The 15,205-nt window shown below is 46.6% G+C and overlaps 1 protein-coding gene and 1 pseudogene across 5 annotated transcripts in view; both read left to right on the top strand.

The window, feature by feature from the left end:
* The window catches only part of TANGO2 (transport and golgi organization 2 homolog), a 45,215-nt gene extending 36,301 nt beyond the window's left edge, over nucleotides 1-8,914 (top strand). For 3 of the 4 annotated variants that reach the window (XM_080918929.1, XM_080918930.1, XM_080918931.1), the window contains exons 6-9: nucleotides 2,249-2,319; nucleotides 5,899-6,052; nucleotides 7,245-7,349; nucleotides 8,173-8,914. In XM_080918929.1, coding sequence (XP_080775055.1) covers nucleotides 2,249-2,319; nucleotides 5,899-6,052; nucleotides 7,245-7,349; nucleotides 8,173-8,293 — 451 coding nt within the window. In that variant the 3' untranslated portion in view covers nucleotides 8,294-8,914. The other variant, XM_080918932.1, reaches the window with a different exon arrangement.
* Nucleotides 8,915-13,204: 4,290 nt separating this feature from the next.
* LOC308422248 (mitochondrial import receptor subunit TOM6 homolog) lies at nucleotides 13,205-14,325 on the top strand (annotated as a pseudogene). The gene has a single exon. The product of its transcript is annotated as a mitochondrial import receptor subunit TOM6 homolog (transcript).
* Nucleotides 14,326-15,205: the final 880 nt, after the last annotated feature.

Here is a 15,205-nt window from a genome sequence, read left to right as displayed (position 1 = left end):
TTCCCGCCCCACTCTGTACTGTCCAATCATGTATCACCTTGATATCAACTTACAGGTCTACATAAAGAGTTGCAGGCCAGCTAGGACCAAACGGTGAGACCTTGTCTCAAAACAAACAACTAAGTCTGGGGCTGCAGGATGGCTCAGTGACTAAGAGTGAGTACAGCTTCTGCAGAAGACTAGAGTTCAGCTCCCAGAACCCATGTCAGATGGCTCCTGCAACCCTAGCTTCAGGGGATCCTAGTGTCTGGCATCCACAGGCACCCATATACACAGAATTAAAAAAAACAACAAACCGTTATAAACAACAAAAAGAAACCAAAGCCTACAATGGAAAAAGATTTGTTCTGGTCATAGTTGTCCCAGGACTGGCCTCTCCCTTGTCTGTCCATAGCAAGGATGACAGGGACCCCAATATAAGTACTCAATACCATTAAAAAAAAAAAGCAACAGAACGACCCCCTCCCAAAAATATCTCTAAAATGTATTAGCTAAACATCTTAAGGAAGTTTCAAGGGCTAGGGTGAAAAAGAATGTAAAAGGAATATGAACCCAGACTGGGGCTGCTGGAGCTGGGGACAAGTTACTGGTGTCCATGTGGAACAAGGGAAACGAATGGTCTCAGTAACCAGATTTATAAGGTCCAGCTTATCCTTGGTCCCCATAGGCTTGTTCAAACACACACGTCTATGGGGGCCATGCCTAGCCATAGCATAATGCAAAATAAATTTAGTCCAACTTCAAAAGTCCCCATAGTCTATGGCATCTCAACAATGTTAAAAGTCCAAAGTCTCCTCTGAGATTCATACAGTCTCTTAACTGTAATTTCCTATAAAATCAAAATCAAAACAGCAGAGCACAGACCTCCTCCATCACAGGACATACATTTCCATTCCAAAATGTCATGGTGAGGAAATACTGGACCAGAGCAAGACCAAAAGCCAGCTGGGGAAACTCCAAGCTCTGTGTCTCCAAACTCTGCGTCTCCAAACTCTGTGTCTCCATGCCTGATGTCAAAGTGCTCTTCAGGTCTCCACCTCTTTTCTGCCTTGTTGACTATAGCATAACTCAGCAGCAAAAACAAAAAAAACAAAAAAAACAAAAAAAAAAAAAAAAACAACAAAAAAAAAAACTAAAAAAAACTTCTTGGGCTGGTTCACTCCCTGTTAGATCAATTGCATTGACAAAGGGAGTTTCAACCAAGTTTAGAACTTTGTCCTCTGCTTTTCTCTCATGAACAGCATTTTGATCAAGTGTAGCAAGCTTAGAAAGAAAACTATGAAAATGTATGGTTCAAGTATTAGAGGGGCACCAGGAAGTGCAGTGGAGCTAAATCCTGTGTTCAAGGAGATGACAGATTAAGGGAGTGGTGACCTCAAGACAAGATCCCACCCCCACAGTGACACACTTCTTCCAACAAGGCCATACCTGCCAGGCAAACAACAGGGGTTCCCCCCAGGGTGGTTAGTTAAAGTTGCAGCATGACTTCGACTTGAAGCCTAAGCCACAAGGCTGAAGCAAAGCTTGGTTTAGTCTCTTTTTAAATCACTTCAATTACATGCAAAAAAGGTGACATCAGTTCTGAGACTGGGATCAAGCGAGATAACAGCCAAAGATCCTGTAAACGTCTTACTGGAGGTCAGGTGAAAAGGTCAAAGACAAAAATGGATACAGTTGTGCCTACATCCTGAAATCCGCCCTGCCCACAGATCCAAGATGTTACCATGTACTTCCCTATGCCGCATTATTAAAAGCCCTGCCCCAAACTTCAGATGTCTTCCTTATAGCCTCATTCTTGAGAGCCCTGCCTAGAACTACAGATGTCCTCGTGCTAGATACTAGCCCTTACAGGGCATAGCACAAAAGCCAGATTCCTGTCCTACCCAGCCCCAAGATGTCCTGGGATAATATTAATATTACTCCGCCATCAACAGTTCAGAGGTGCCAAAAATGCTCTCCACACATATCTCCTAATAGTGCCACTCCCTGGGCCAAGCACATTCAAACATCCTTGATGCAGTTATCTATGCCCTAGAATATTTAGAGAAGTCGAGGAACTTCCTGCCTCCTCACTGGTTCCATAGCTCCAGGCTTTCCAGGCTCTGAGCTGGGCTGAGGTAGGCCATTGTCTTTGTGTTAGTCACCAGCCCAGGTCAGAGGTAGGGCCATGAGGTCACTGGGCAGTGCTGGGAACAGGATGCTTATGACTCTTCTCTGACTTTCTCTGGCTTTTGGCTTCTATTCACAGCACAGCAAAAGGAGATGTTGTTTGCTACTATGGAAACCGAGGGGAGCCTGAGCCTATTGTCTTGACACCAGGTGAGCCTGCTTTGGTGTCCAGACAGGGTGGGGAGTGCTCCTATGCTGGGAATACTGTGAGGTAAGACTGAGCAAGCCTAGGAAACAGCATTATTGGGGTCCAGCACAGCACCCGGCAAACTAACCTGGGGCCAGCTGCTTTCTCAAGTCACAGCCTGTGGACAGTCCTTGCTGGTAACATCTTGGATCTGTGGGCCTTGGACACTGACTTGGGTGCCTACAACTGAGCTGTTGACTCATATTAAGTATCCCTACCCCTAGGGAAAGAGTCAGTGTCCTCAGCAGCATCCATAGCCCATTTCATTTGTCATGGTTTCTTCATCGCCAAGTCATGAAGCCTTTCTTAGGCAGGTGGCTCAGGTTACTAAGTCAGGTTGCAGGACATGTCACTCCTGCCCAGTGAGGAGCAATGTTGTGTTCCAGGTAGACGTCAAGGAAAGTGGGAAGGAGGCGCCAGAAAAGCTATATAGTCCTATCCTGCCTGTGCTACTAGTTCCACAGATAAGCCTGTGTGGTCCTGGCTTGCTGCATACCGGAGTTCATAGCACTCGTTCACCAACACTGATTTCCAGCTTTTCACGACTGTCTGGGGATGTTTGAACCCCAGGTGGGCCAAGGGGTTCCAGAGCTCCCCCCATTTTCTGGGTTATGCCCAGGCCAGAATGTCATGGGCTGTTGAGATCCTCAAATAGGCAGCCCACACCAAAGCATGGGCTTTAGTCCATCCTACTGTTCTCCTACACACCTCATGGAGACTCTGCCAACTGTGGGCACTCTGGCTAGGGTACGCTCAGTGCCCTTGGTGCTGCATGTGCTCCTAAGAACCAGCTGGTGCCTTGAAGTCCTGAGTGTAGGCAGAGTCGTTTGGGTTCATCTTTAGCCAGGTCTCGCCACTGTTTGCCTTGGAACCCTCCCTGCCTTTTAAAGTTTCTTGGGGTCTACAGATCCATTGAAGGGGATTTGTATCCCAGGAGCCATCTCATTCCAGCACAGTCTCCAAGTGGCCCAGAGGCCTCTGGGAGAGCAGTTGGAAGCTGGGGCAAGAGGCTTGCTGTTCTCAGAGCAGGAGACTACCTGACAGGAGCTTATTTTCTAGTAGAATTTCTTCCCATCTACATTATGATTTATCCCTGAGATTGCCCCTACTTAATCTTTATCCACTTCTATTTTTCTTTTTTTTTTTTTAATTATGTGTATGGGTAGCTTACCTATATGTACATTTGCACACCAGAAGAGGGCATCAGATCCTATTTTAGATGGTTCTGAGCCACCATATGGTGACTGGGATTTGAACTCAGGACCTTTAGAAGAGCAGCCAGTGCTCTTAACCACTGAGCCATCTCTCCAGCCCCCCTTTTTTCTAATGTTGAGAATTGAACCTACGCTCTTACACCTACTAAACATACTCTTAGTAAACACTTAGACCTCTGCTTTTAAGCAGGCCTGTTGCCCTGAACTGAAATTTAGCACCAACTACATAGAAAGTGCCAAACCAGCCTGGGTTACAGAATGACGTTGTCTCGAAAAACAAACCTTCATTGAAACATGACTCTCATATGCTGTGCATGTAAAGTTGATCACACAGCCAGCTATGGTGACAAAGCGTATAATCCCAGCACTAGGGAAGGAAAGGCAAAGAGACAGTCATAATTTTAAGACCAGCTGATCTGCAGAATAAGTTCAAAGCCAGCCAAGGCTTTATAACAAGCCTCTTAAGAAAGTGGGGGAAGCAGGCAGGAAGGGTGTTTCCTATAAGCTGGGAGTGGTGGTGCTCAGGAAGCTGAGGCAGAGGGATCATAGCTTGAGGACAGGATGTGACACTGGGTGTGTTGGTGACACCTTTAAATCTCAGCACTCCCGGAGGCAGAGGCAGGTGACCCTCTGAATTCCAGGCCAACTGGTTTATACATTTGAGTTTCAGGCCAGCCAAGGTTACATACTGAGACTCTATCTCAATAAAGCAAGTAGTAAAATAAAGAGCTGATGTTGAGCTGGGCATGTTGTGCACATCTTTAACCCCAGCACTCAGGCAGAGGCAGGTGGGTTTCTGTGGCTTAGAGGCCAGTCTGGTCTACACGGCGAAGTCCAGGAATTGCATTTTGAACATTTTTATTCTGGTGAAAACAGCCTTGTGCTGGAGGAAGCTGACCTCTAGCGTAGCTCACTCACCTTGATGTTTTAAAGTGCCTTTACCCCAGAGCCACCTCGCTGGACCATTGAAGCCCTTTGAGGAACTTCCACACGGCTTGCCAGAGCATCTGCACCATTTTACATTTCTGCCAGTGGTTTGCAAAGGTTCCTGTTTCCTGAGCTTCCACCAAGACTTGCTGTTCGCTCTCTCTTTAGGGAGAGAGGGCTCTAGAGATGGAACCCAGGCCTTTAAACATGCTGAGCACGTACTGTATCACTGAGCTACATCCCCAGGCCTTAGGTGCTGGGGATCAAAGTAAAGGTCTCTGGCCTGCTAGGCAGTGCTCACTACGGGTGACATTACCGCTGCCTATCCCTTCTTTAGAAAGGAGTTAGGAGCTCATGTTTCCCAGGCTAGCCAGACTCAAACTCAGTATATCCAAGGATGACCCTGAGCTCCCGACCCTCCCACTGCCTCCTTCTGAATGCTGGAATTACAGGTGTGGTCTCTCAACCTGGAAATTTTGTTCTCTTTTAGTCTTGTTCTTTCTATAATCTACAGATCTCCTCAGATGTCCAACTTACAGAAATCCTTTCCCGTTTTGAGTTTTATTTAACTTCTTTGGTACATATTTTTTTTAATGCATAACTTTAAATTTATATGAAGTCCCGTTTATCTTGTTAATATGCTTGTGTTGTCTTAACTAATAAATCATTGCTTCCTGAGTCATGAAGCTTCTACTCTAAAAATGTCTTTCCTGTGCGTATGCGTGCACTAGCACATGTGCTCGCTTTGGGACATCATCTCACTCTAACCCAGGCTGACCTGAATCTTGCTATGTAGGTCTGACCTCAAACCTGCCAAAACTTGTCTCGGCCTCCTGAGTTCTGGATTATAGATACATGCCACCACATTTGATCCGAAAGTGGTTTTTGGAGCTAGGTTTCATGTAAACAAACCTGCCTCAAACATTTCTTTGTTGTACATGTGTGTGTGCATGTACATTCCTGTGTGCCCATGCCTCAGTTTGCATGTGGAGGTCAAAGGACAGACTTACTGGAGTCTGTTCTGTCCTACCACATAGGTCCCAGAGATCAGACTCAGGTCATCAGGCTTGGTTATAGGTGCCTTTACCTACTGAGCCATCTTTCTGGCTTTGAGGTAATTTTCGCATAGGGTGTGAGGTCAGGTCCAACTCTATTCTTTTCGAATCACCCGGCTCCATTATGGAATAGTTTTCCAAACTAGTGCAGGAGGGAAAGGCGGTACCATTCGGGCTGACAGCTTCGCCTTGGGGTCCAGCAGGGCCAGAGTGATGTTCTAAGTGCTCAGCTGGACCTACAGCAGAATCGGCTTCTACTGGTGCCTTGTTTGGGATGCTTGACTGTAAGCCATCTGCCCCAGCCACCTGTGGCCTCTGCATGGCCAGGCTGACCTTTTCCCTATAGGAACCTACGGGCTAAGCAATGCCCTGCTGGAGACACCCTGGAAGAAGCTGTGCTTTGGCAAACAACTCTTCATGGAAGCAGTGGAGCAGAGCGAGGCTCTCCCTAAGGACGCCCTTGTCACCCGGCTCCTAGATATCCTCAACAATGAGGAGGCGTAAGTGAGCAAGTCCCTCTGGGGCACCCACACTGGTCTAGGGTAGGGAAGAAGGCAGGCTCTGCTACCTTCAAGGTCTGTGATGGCAAGCAGGTTGACTCATCAGCGGTAGGAATGCTTTTCCTGACATGTTTCTCTACGTCCTTAAGACTCAAGCCTATTCTTGGGAAAGCAGTCCGGATTTCCAGTGGGGCCCTGGATAATAAGAGATGGTGCAGCCAGGGACCTGTGCTCTGGGAGACTTGGTGTTCTCTGAGGTCTGGCCTCCCTCTTTACAAGGAGGGCCAGTGTTATATCCTAGAAGGTTCTAGTTGCCCAGCAACCCTTAGGGAAAAGAGCCAGAGAATCTAGAAGCCAGTAAGAACAGGCCTAGGTTTTGACATTGTTTGCTATGCCCTGTCTCCAGTGACCTTGGAACCAAACATAGGCAAAGATTTACCTGTCACTGGAAGGAACAGACCCTCCACAACACACACTGTTCCATGCCCGTGGCATTCTTCATGGGGCACCCTCAGACTCTGGGCCCTTGGACCTTAGCTATCCAAGCCAAGAGTCCTGGTGTCTACCATGCCCGCATGTATCCCTTCACAGCCCCATCTTCCTTGCTCTCCTTTGCAGTCTCTCAGAGAAGCCCCACCCCGCCCCCACCATGCTGCCATCCTCCACAGGATGAGGACTGCCTTGACTCCTGTGCACTCCCCTCTCCCCCATTCTATGGACCTTGAACCATAGCATCATTCCCTAGCCTCAGCATCAGATCCCTTCTTGGGGGCCTGTGATGGGCTTTCCTCTGCCATGTGTCCACATCGTCCTCAATCACTTGGGCAGGCTCATTATGGCTCTGGCTTTTTTTTTTTTTTTAATTGATAACTATAGTCATGGTATAAGTTATGCTGGTTGGTGAGTCTCAGGGTTTCAGAGGCTCTTGTGTATGGACAGATGCCCAAAGAATACCATTAAGACACAATAGAGATATATGTGCCATCTGGATGACTAGGCTTAGTGTTGGAGTGGAAGGGTGACAAAGTAGAAAGAGCCAAGTAAAAAAGTTATAAATAAGCCTATGGTTCTTCTCCCCACAGGGCTCCTCAGCAATCTCGGGCAGCTAGCATGGCATATAGGGGTCCCCATATATACAAGCTACAGACAGGCAATAGGGACTAACAGCTTCTCTGGCCCTCTGTTCTTCTAGACAGCTGCCAGACCCAGCCATTGAGGACCAGGGCCAGGCGTATATACAGCCAATGCTGAGCAAGTATGCGGCTGTGTGCGTCCGCTCTGCCACCTATGGCACCAGGTGATCAGGGTTGGGGCTCCTAGGCACGTCCCCCACAACATAGCTGGCCATGGCTAGGTACCACTCCTGATTCGGTGCATTGTAGAGTCTCTCTTCAGACCTAACTGTAGGTTGATCAGATGTAGGTGACGTGCCCATGCACAGGTCTGGTGGGTCAGAGCTCTGGCCTCCTGAAGGCAGGAGGGTGGCCTAGAAGGAAGAAGGAAGTGACCTGTGGAGGAAGGAGGAGATAAGGGAGATTTCTAGTTAAACAGGTCATGTACCCCAAGGAGTTGAGAGCTTAACTTCTTGTTCGTGGACAGTCAGACATGGCTAGGTATCTGGGATCCTGGTGTACTGCTGGTGGGGTCAGATCTGGGACCACCCTGTAAAGAATGTGGTAAATTGGTCCTTCCCCCCCTCCCCATTTTGGTTTTTTGAGGGAGAGTTTCTCTGTGTAGACCTGGCCATCCTGGAACTTGCTCTATAGACCAGGCTAACCTCCAACTCAGAGATTTACCTGCCTCTGCCTCCTGAATGCTTAATTAAAGGGTGTGCCACCACCACCACCCAGCCTGTGAATTGGATCTTTCTATAAAAAAGGTCAGGCTAAGCTGAAGTGCTTTAGAGCAGCAGTAATAGAACTCTCCCAGTATGTGCTGGCCCAGGAGGCCCAGATGCCTCTGATAAACCCCTCATGTCCTTAAAGGTGAATAGCCTACCTGATGTCAGAGCTCATGGCTAGCTCAGGCCCTAGGTGTTACAGGTACCCTTGCTGCCTCAGGTCTGGTCCCAGCCATGGCTCTGAAAGGTGGGGCTGGGGCTAAAGGATGCTTTCTTTCAGAACCAACACCATCATCCTTGTGGATGCAGATGGCCGTGTGACCTTCACAGAGCGAAGCATGCTGGACGAAGACACCTCCCGCTGGGAGACCAACACCTATGAGTTTACACTACAGAGTTAGCCACTGCCAGGCTTCTAGGATGCTGTGCCTCAAGGGCCAGCGTGGACAGGAACCTTTCATGGCCACCCTGCATGTCTGTGGCACAGGCAGCATCCCTAGGACGAGGTCCTCCTGACCTGTGTCCTCATCCTCACCTCAGGGTTTCTCTTTGTACCAATGGAGAACAGAGTCAAATACTAGGTCTGCATTGGGCCTAGGTGTGTCATATATGAACACACACACTGTTTCACAACCCCACCAGCACTGTGTGTACACACACATGTGCACTTGACTGATGAGCAGGGTTATGCCTCTCACCCCACGTGTTTGGCCAGTGGGTCTCTTCCTTGGACAGGTAACAAAAGCAGACTTTTTATAGAAAATGGAGATCCTGTAGTTGTTTGTGTGTGTTCAGTGGTTCTGCGTGCACAAGGACCCTGTGTGCATTTCCTCAGTCCTGTAGTGTGGACCCTGTGATCTCTTAGGACCCTGCTTGCCCAGGATTGTGGGTTCTGAGCAAGACCATCTTAACAAGTGGCTTAACCAGCCCCTGCCATCTCCCATTGCCCTTGTTATAAGCTGTACACCATAGGAATGTGACCTTGAATGTGCACAGTTGACAATAAAACTTTGAGGTTGTAATGAGTGGTGGCTTCTTTTTACAAACTATTTTCTTGGGCTGGAGAGATGGCTCGAGGTTAAGAGCACTGACTGCTCTTCCAGAGGTCCTGAATTCAAATCCCAGCAACCACATGGTGTCTCACAACCATCTGTAATGAGATCTGATGCCCTCTTCTGGTGTGTTTGAAGACAACTACAGTGTACTCACATACATAAATAAATAAATCTTTTTAAAATGTTTTATTGGGTTCTTCTATCTCTTACCCCCTTTCACCCTTATTGTACCCTATCAACGAGTGCATGCATGCACCTCGAGCTTGTAGAGGGAGCATACCACCTCCATCCAGACATCCAGCCTCTGGGAGCATCTGCTAAGCATCTAGCAGAGTGAGCATCTAGCTCAGTGCCAGTGCTTGTCTAGTAGCCCTGACTCCAAATTCAGACCTTGGCCATCTCCAAAAAGGAAAACAAGCCAACTGTAGTGGTGCTTGTGATGCTAGCACTCCAGAGACAGGGAGGTTACAGAAAGCTTGAGACCAAGCCAGGCAGTGGTGGTTGATGCCTTTAATCCCAGCACTCAGGAGACAGAGACAGGTGGATCTCTGTGAGTTTGAGGCCAGCCTGGTCTCCTTAGTGAGTTCCAGGATAACCAGGGCTACACAGAGAAGCCCTGACTCAGAAAAGAAAAAGTTTGAGACCAGCCTGAGCTACCTACTGAGACCCTGTCTCATAAAACTAAAACCGTAGTCAAAACCAAACCCCAATAAGCAAATATTCTTCTGAACAAGGTGTTCATTGCCACCGTGTCTGCTGTGCTAGTTCAAGGAGAGGAACTCGGCTTCACCTGGGAGGAACCCTACTTGAAAGAGCTTGCTGGCCCTCAGTTACCACAAAGGAGGAGATGAGACCTGAAGCCAAGACAAAGACAAGCTGTTGCTTTATAAGAGTGCCTGCACCACAAGCCCCACTTCTCCATAGCAGGTCTCATTTCAGCACAATGACCCCAGGTCCCTCCCACTGTTCACAGATATTAATATTCATTGTTCCTCCGCCCGAAGAACTCTCAAACATCCAAACCACATTCTTCCACACTCCCTGCACTCCTAGTCTTTTGATGCTGGTGTGTATATACACATGCGCACATGGAAATCAGAGATGGTTTGGGGCTGTCCACCCACCTCCTTCATTGGCCTGGAACTTGCCAAGTAAGCTTGTTGGCCAATGAACTCCAGGAATGCACCCCTCTGCCAGCGGGTGTTGGAGTGTTGGAATTACAAACACAGGCTGCTCCACCCAGTCTGTTTTCACAGGTTCTGAAAGCTCAGTTCCTCATGCCTGCAAAGCAAGTGCAACAGCCTTTCCCTAACCTTGTCTTGGGCAGACACCTGTTTAAAGTTGAAATCTCCAATCAGTGAGATGGCTTGGAGGATAAAAGTCCTTGCTGGTGCCTATAGTTCAATCCCTGAAACCCACAGAAAAAGAGAATCAACTCCAGAGGTTTTTTTGTTTTTGTTTTGTTTTTTTTCTGGCCCATGCATGCCTTACACATACACACACACACACACACACACACACACACACACACACACAGAGGGAGAGGGAGAGGGAGAGAGGGAGACAGAGTTGGCTTGGTGGTGGCATAGGATTTTAATAGCAGCACTCAGAAGGCAGAGTTCAAGGCTGGGCTGGTCTACATAGCAAGTTTCAGGACAACCTAAGCTATACGAAGAGACCCTGTCTCAAAAATAAAGATACCAAACACCAAACCAAAACATCCCCCCCCCAAAAAAAACAAAAAAAAAAAAAAAAAAAAAAAAAAAAAAAAAAAAAAAAAAAAAAACCACTGAAACCTTTGACTCCTGTCAAAGTTAGTTAGTTCTCTTTGTCTTCACTTTTCATTTTCTATTCTGGAAAAATCCTTTGCCTTAGAACAGAAGGTTGTTTTGCTATAGGAAAGTCTGTCTTTAATATAAGACAAAGCCTTTGGTGGTGGTGAATAAACAAAAACAAAAGAATCTTTAGACAAAGCAAGGCAGTTTGTCTTCTCTGAACTGTGGGACTACAAGCAGTGGCACTTCCCGGGTGACTTCCTCCGGCCAGCCAGGCCCCTCAAATGGGGGCTGCTCCCAGAAGAGCACCTGCAGCTCAGCCTCCAGCAGCAGCTGCACCATCTGCAGTTGGCTCACCTGCTGCTGCACCTGGTGTGGCTGTGGGCTCTGCAGTGGGGCACACCCTGGGTCGCGCCATCACTGGGGGCTTCAGCAGAGGTAGCAATGCTGAGCCTGCAAGGCCTGACATCACTTACCAGGAGCCTCAGGGAGCCCAGCTGCAGAGCCAGCAGTCTTTTGGACCTTGCTCTCTAGAGATCAGGCAGTTTCTGGAGTGTGCTCAGAACCAGAGGGATGTCAAGCTCTGTGAAGGCTTCAACCAGGTGCTGCGACAGTGCAGAATTGCAAATGGCTTAATCTAAACAAGAAATTGAAGCTGAAGGAGATGTAAAATTGTTTCTGTATAATTGGTAGCGCGGGTGTGGACCCTTATTTCTAACACCTCCATTGCTTTGGAATGGCCATAAAAGAGATCTTAACTATAGATGTTTATGAGGCTTGTAGTGTTGGTTACTGGGCAAATGTTTGGCCTCCTTGAACTACCTGTATTGTGATTGTGAGTTAAAAAATAAATAAATTGGTTTACTATGGGGAAAAAAAAAGACAAAGCAACATATAAACAAATGTATCAACTTATAGTAGAATACAAATTATGTTTATGACAACGTAACAATTTCAGATAACCTGTGTTATCTGACATCTGCTTGGATTTTTTTTTTTTTTAAAGATTCACAGAGACCTATATGCTTTTGCTTTCTGAAATGCTAGGATTAAAGGTGTGCACCACTGTGCTGGTTGCTGCTTGGGTTTTTTAAAAGTCTCAATTTTGGGGTTTAGGGCTCAGTTGTTATGGGTCTGGGGTCATGTAGAGATTTACCAGTTTGACCATTAATCAATTTTAACAAAGTTGAAGCTTTTATTCAGATAGTCGTATCAGACCTACTATACCCTGACTTAGGATTCCTGAATACAGCACACAGCCACCTGAGTGGGCTTTATAAAGGCAAAGAACACAAAGTTGCAAGCAGATGCAAAGCAAGCTTGTTTACAGAAGCAGAAGCAGTTTTTAAAAATTAACCCTAACAGCCCTTAACATTTGGAGGTCTAATTTTGCTTTTTCGTTCACTTAAGCACAGAGATTATAAACTTTTAAGCAGAAAGTTAGCCATCAACATATTGCTAGCCATCACGTTGTGGATAAGGCACCTGTTGCCAAACCTGGTAACCTGAGCTCCATCTCTGGGACCCACATGGTAGAAAGAAAGAACCAACTCAATAAAATTGTCTTCTGAATTGAATCACACACACACACACACACACACACACACACACACACACACACACACACAAGACTTTTTTGGGCTGACTAGATGGTTCTGCAGGCATCTGCTGACATTAACTACTTGAATTTGAATCCCCAGAACCCACTAGGTAGAAATAGAGAACTGATTCTACAAAATTGTCCTCTGACCTCCACATGTACAATACCGGACACAGCCATCCCACAACCATAGATAAGCATACAATAAGTAAATAAATGTAAAAAATTTTTAAAAGCCCTTTACAGAATGTTACGTTTTATCAAATGACCTTGGGCAGTGAACCTACCACAGTAGGAAAAGGCTGGGGAGAAGTACACACATGTTAACACTGTAAAGTCCTCTGAAGAACTGGGAAACTATCAAATAAAGTCTCTTACTCAGTACTGCATGCTGCACTTGAATCCCAGTGTTAGGACCAATGATGGTAAGCTGTGGCCAGAGCATTTGTTATCTATTTTAAAAATGGCATCATGGTGGGGTAGCAGGGGCTGGAGAGACAAGAGCACTGGCTACTTTTAGAGGACCTGAGTTCAATTCCCAGCACCCACATGGTGACACTCAACCATCTATAATTCCAACACCCTCTTTTGGCTTTCTGAGGCACCAGGCATTACGTGATACACAGACATACACACAGGCAAAACATCCATACACATAACAATAAAATGCAAATTAAAATAAAAAAATAGCATCATGGGCTACAGAGATTGCACCACTGTTAAGAACACTTGTTGCCCTTGCAGAGGATCTGGATTTCGTCTTAGCACCTATATGGCATTTACTCAGTGGTGTAGCTCCGATTTCTGAAGCCCTTTACTCATCTCAGAGGCAAGCACCTCATACTCATATGTACTCTGCTCTTCCAGAGGACCCAGGTTTGTTCTCCCGCTCACAGCCATCTGTAACTCAAGTTCCAGGGGATCTGGAGCCCTCACACAGACGTACATGCAGGCAAAGCACCAAGCACATTAAAAACAAAACAAAACCTTAAACTAGACGGTGGTTTCACACTCCTTTAATTCCAGCACTCAAGACAGGCTGTTGATATCTGTGAGTTTCAGGCCAGCCTGGTCTACAGATCGAGTTCCAGGACAGCCAGGGCTACACAGAGAAACCCTGTCTGGGAAAACCTCTGTTTAGAGTGCTGCTGAGATTAAAGACACACTACAATGCCTCAAACTCTCAAGAGATCCACCTGCCTCTGTCTCCCAACTGCTGGGATTAAAGTTATGCAAGACCATAACTTGCCTCCAGTTTAAGATTTTAAAAATTACGTCTGTATGTCTGGCTCTGTTAGGGTACATATATGAGAGTGCCAGTGACCTCAGAGGCCAAGGGTCTTAGAACTCCCTAGAACTGGAGTGTTTCAGGCGGCTGTGACCTTCCAGACGTGGATTATGGGAATAAAACACTTCGGGTCTAGTGCGAGAGCAGTACATGTTTGTAGCCACTAAGCCATTGCTCCAACACAAATCAGAAGCTTCTCTTTTTTAAAGAATTATTGGGTACAGACGTGCTCCGTGCTGTTATGGCTTCCAGCGGGGTGACGGTGAGTACCACCGGCTCGGCCAGTGAGGCCTCCGAGGTTCCAGACAACGTGGGAGACTGGCTCCGCGGCGTCGACCGCTTCGCCACCGATCCGCCACCGATCCGCCACCGATCGGAACGACTTCCGGAGGAACTTGATCCTCAATTTGGGACTCTTTGCTGCTGGAGTTTGGCTGGCCAGGAACTTGAGTGACATTGATTTGATGGCACCTCAGCCAGGGGTGTAGCCAGAGAATGAAACTCCTGTGTATTCAAACTTTCCAGAGACAGCCTACTGTCTGTGACCATCACAAGATACTACCCAAGTGGCAGCTGAAGTTGACAACCTCTCCTTGCCTGAACCTCAGCTGAAATGTTGCCTCTGCACAGTTGTGCAGTTCCCAACTTTCTGCAGAGGGTGATCTTTGTCCTTGTCCTGAAGAGTAGCAATGGTTCTTGAAAGATTACAAATAAAGCCTGCACAAAAGAAAAAAAAAATTATTTATTTTATGTATGTGAGCACACTGTAGCTGTCTTCAGACACACCAGAAGAGGGCATCAGATCCCATTACAGATGGTTGTGAACTGCCATATGGATGCTGGGATTTGAACTCAGGACCTCTGGAAGAGCAGTAGGTGCTCTTGACCGCTGAGCCATCTCTCCAGCCCCAGAAGCTTCTCTATGTTGCTTTGTGTCACATACTAAGAGGAAGATTTCCTGTTACCAACACAAATGCTGAGCCTAATGTTTTACTGAACACAGTGACTCTAAACCCAACACTGTCAGTTTTGTGAACACTGCTTTTATCTTGATAATGATTAGAAAACAAGGTTTTTAGGGGCTCTGAGACTTTTCCAAAACACCCCATTCTTAAGAATGTGAGACCCTAAAGACACAGAAATGGTTACAGTCAGACTTAGAGATTTTCCAGTCATTCCAAGGCTATGAGACCCCTCCTGTGCCTGAGAAATAAAAACAATGACCCAGAATAATTCTCAGAAAAAAAAAAAAAAAAAAAAAACCACAGAATATACTGACTGATAGCCACTTGGCCTTCTAGAAAGCCCTAGATAGGGTCCTGACATCTGTCATAGTTATCTCATGCTCTAATCACCCAATTCTGAAAAACAAAACAAGGACAAAACCCTTCAAAGCTTTGAAATATATAAACAAGTTTCTGAAAATATAAAAACAAAGTTTTAGTGGACAAGTCAAGCTATACTGACCAAGCTGAGTTAAGACAAAACAAAGATGACCGCTTTAGGAACAGCTTCCCTACCCCTCCCTGTACTGATTTTATGGAGAATGCAAATTGTCAACAACCTTACTGCCAACCTGCCAACGTTTCTCCCCA

Source organism: Micromys minutus (genome assembly GCF_963924665.1).
Source record: "Micromys minutus genome assembly, chromosome: 7".
Lineage (NCBI taxonomy): Eukaryota > Metazoa > Chordata > Mammalia > Rodentia > Muridae > Micromys > Micromys minutus.
The sequence above is the reverse complement of the archived record's forward strand: the minus strand, read 5'-3'. Positions and strand labels throughout refer to the sequence as shown.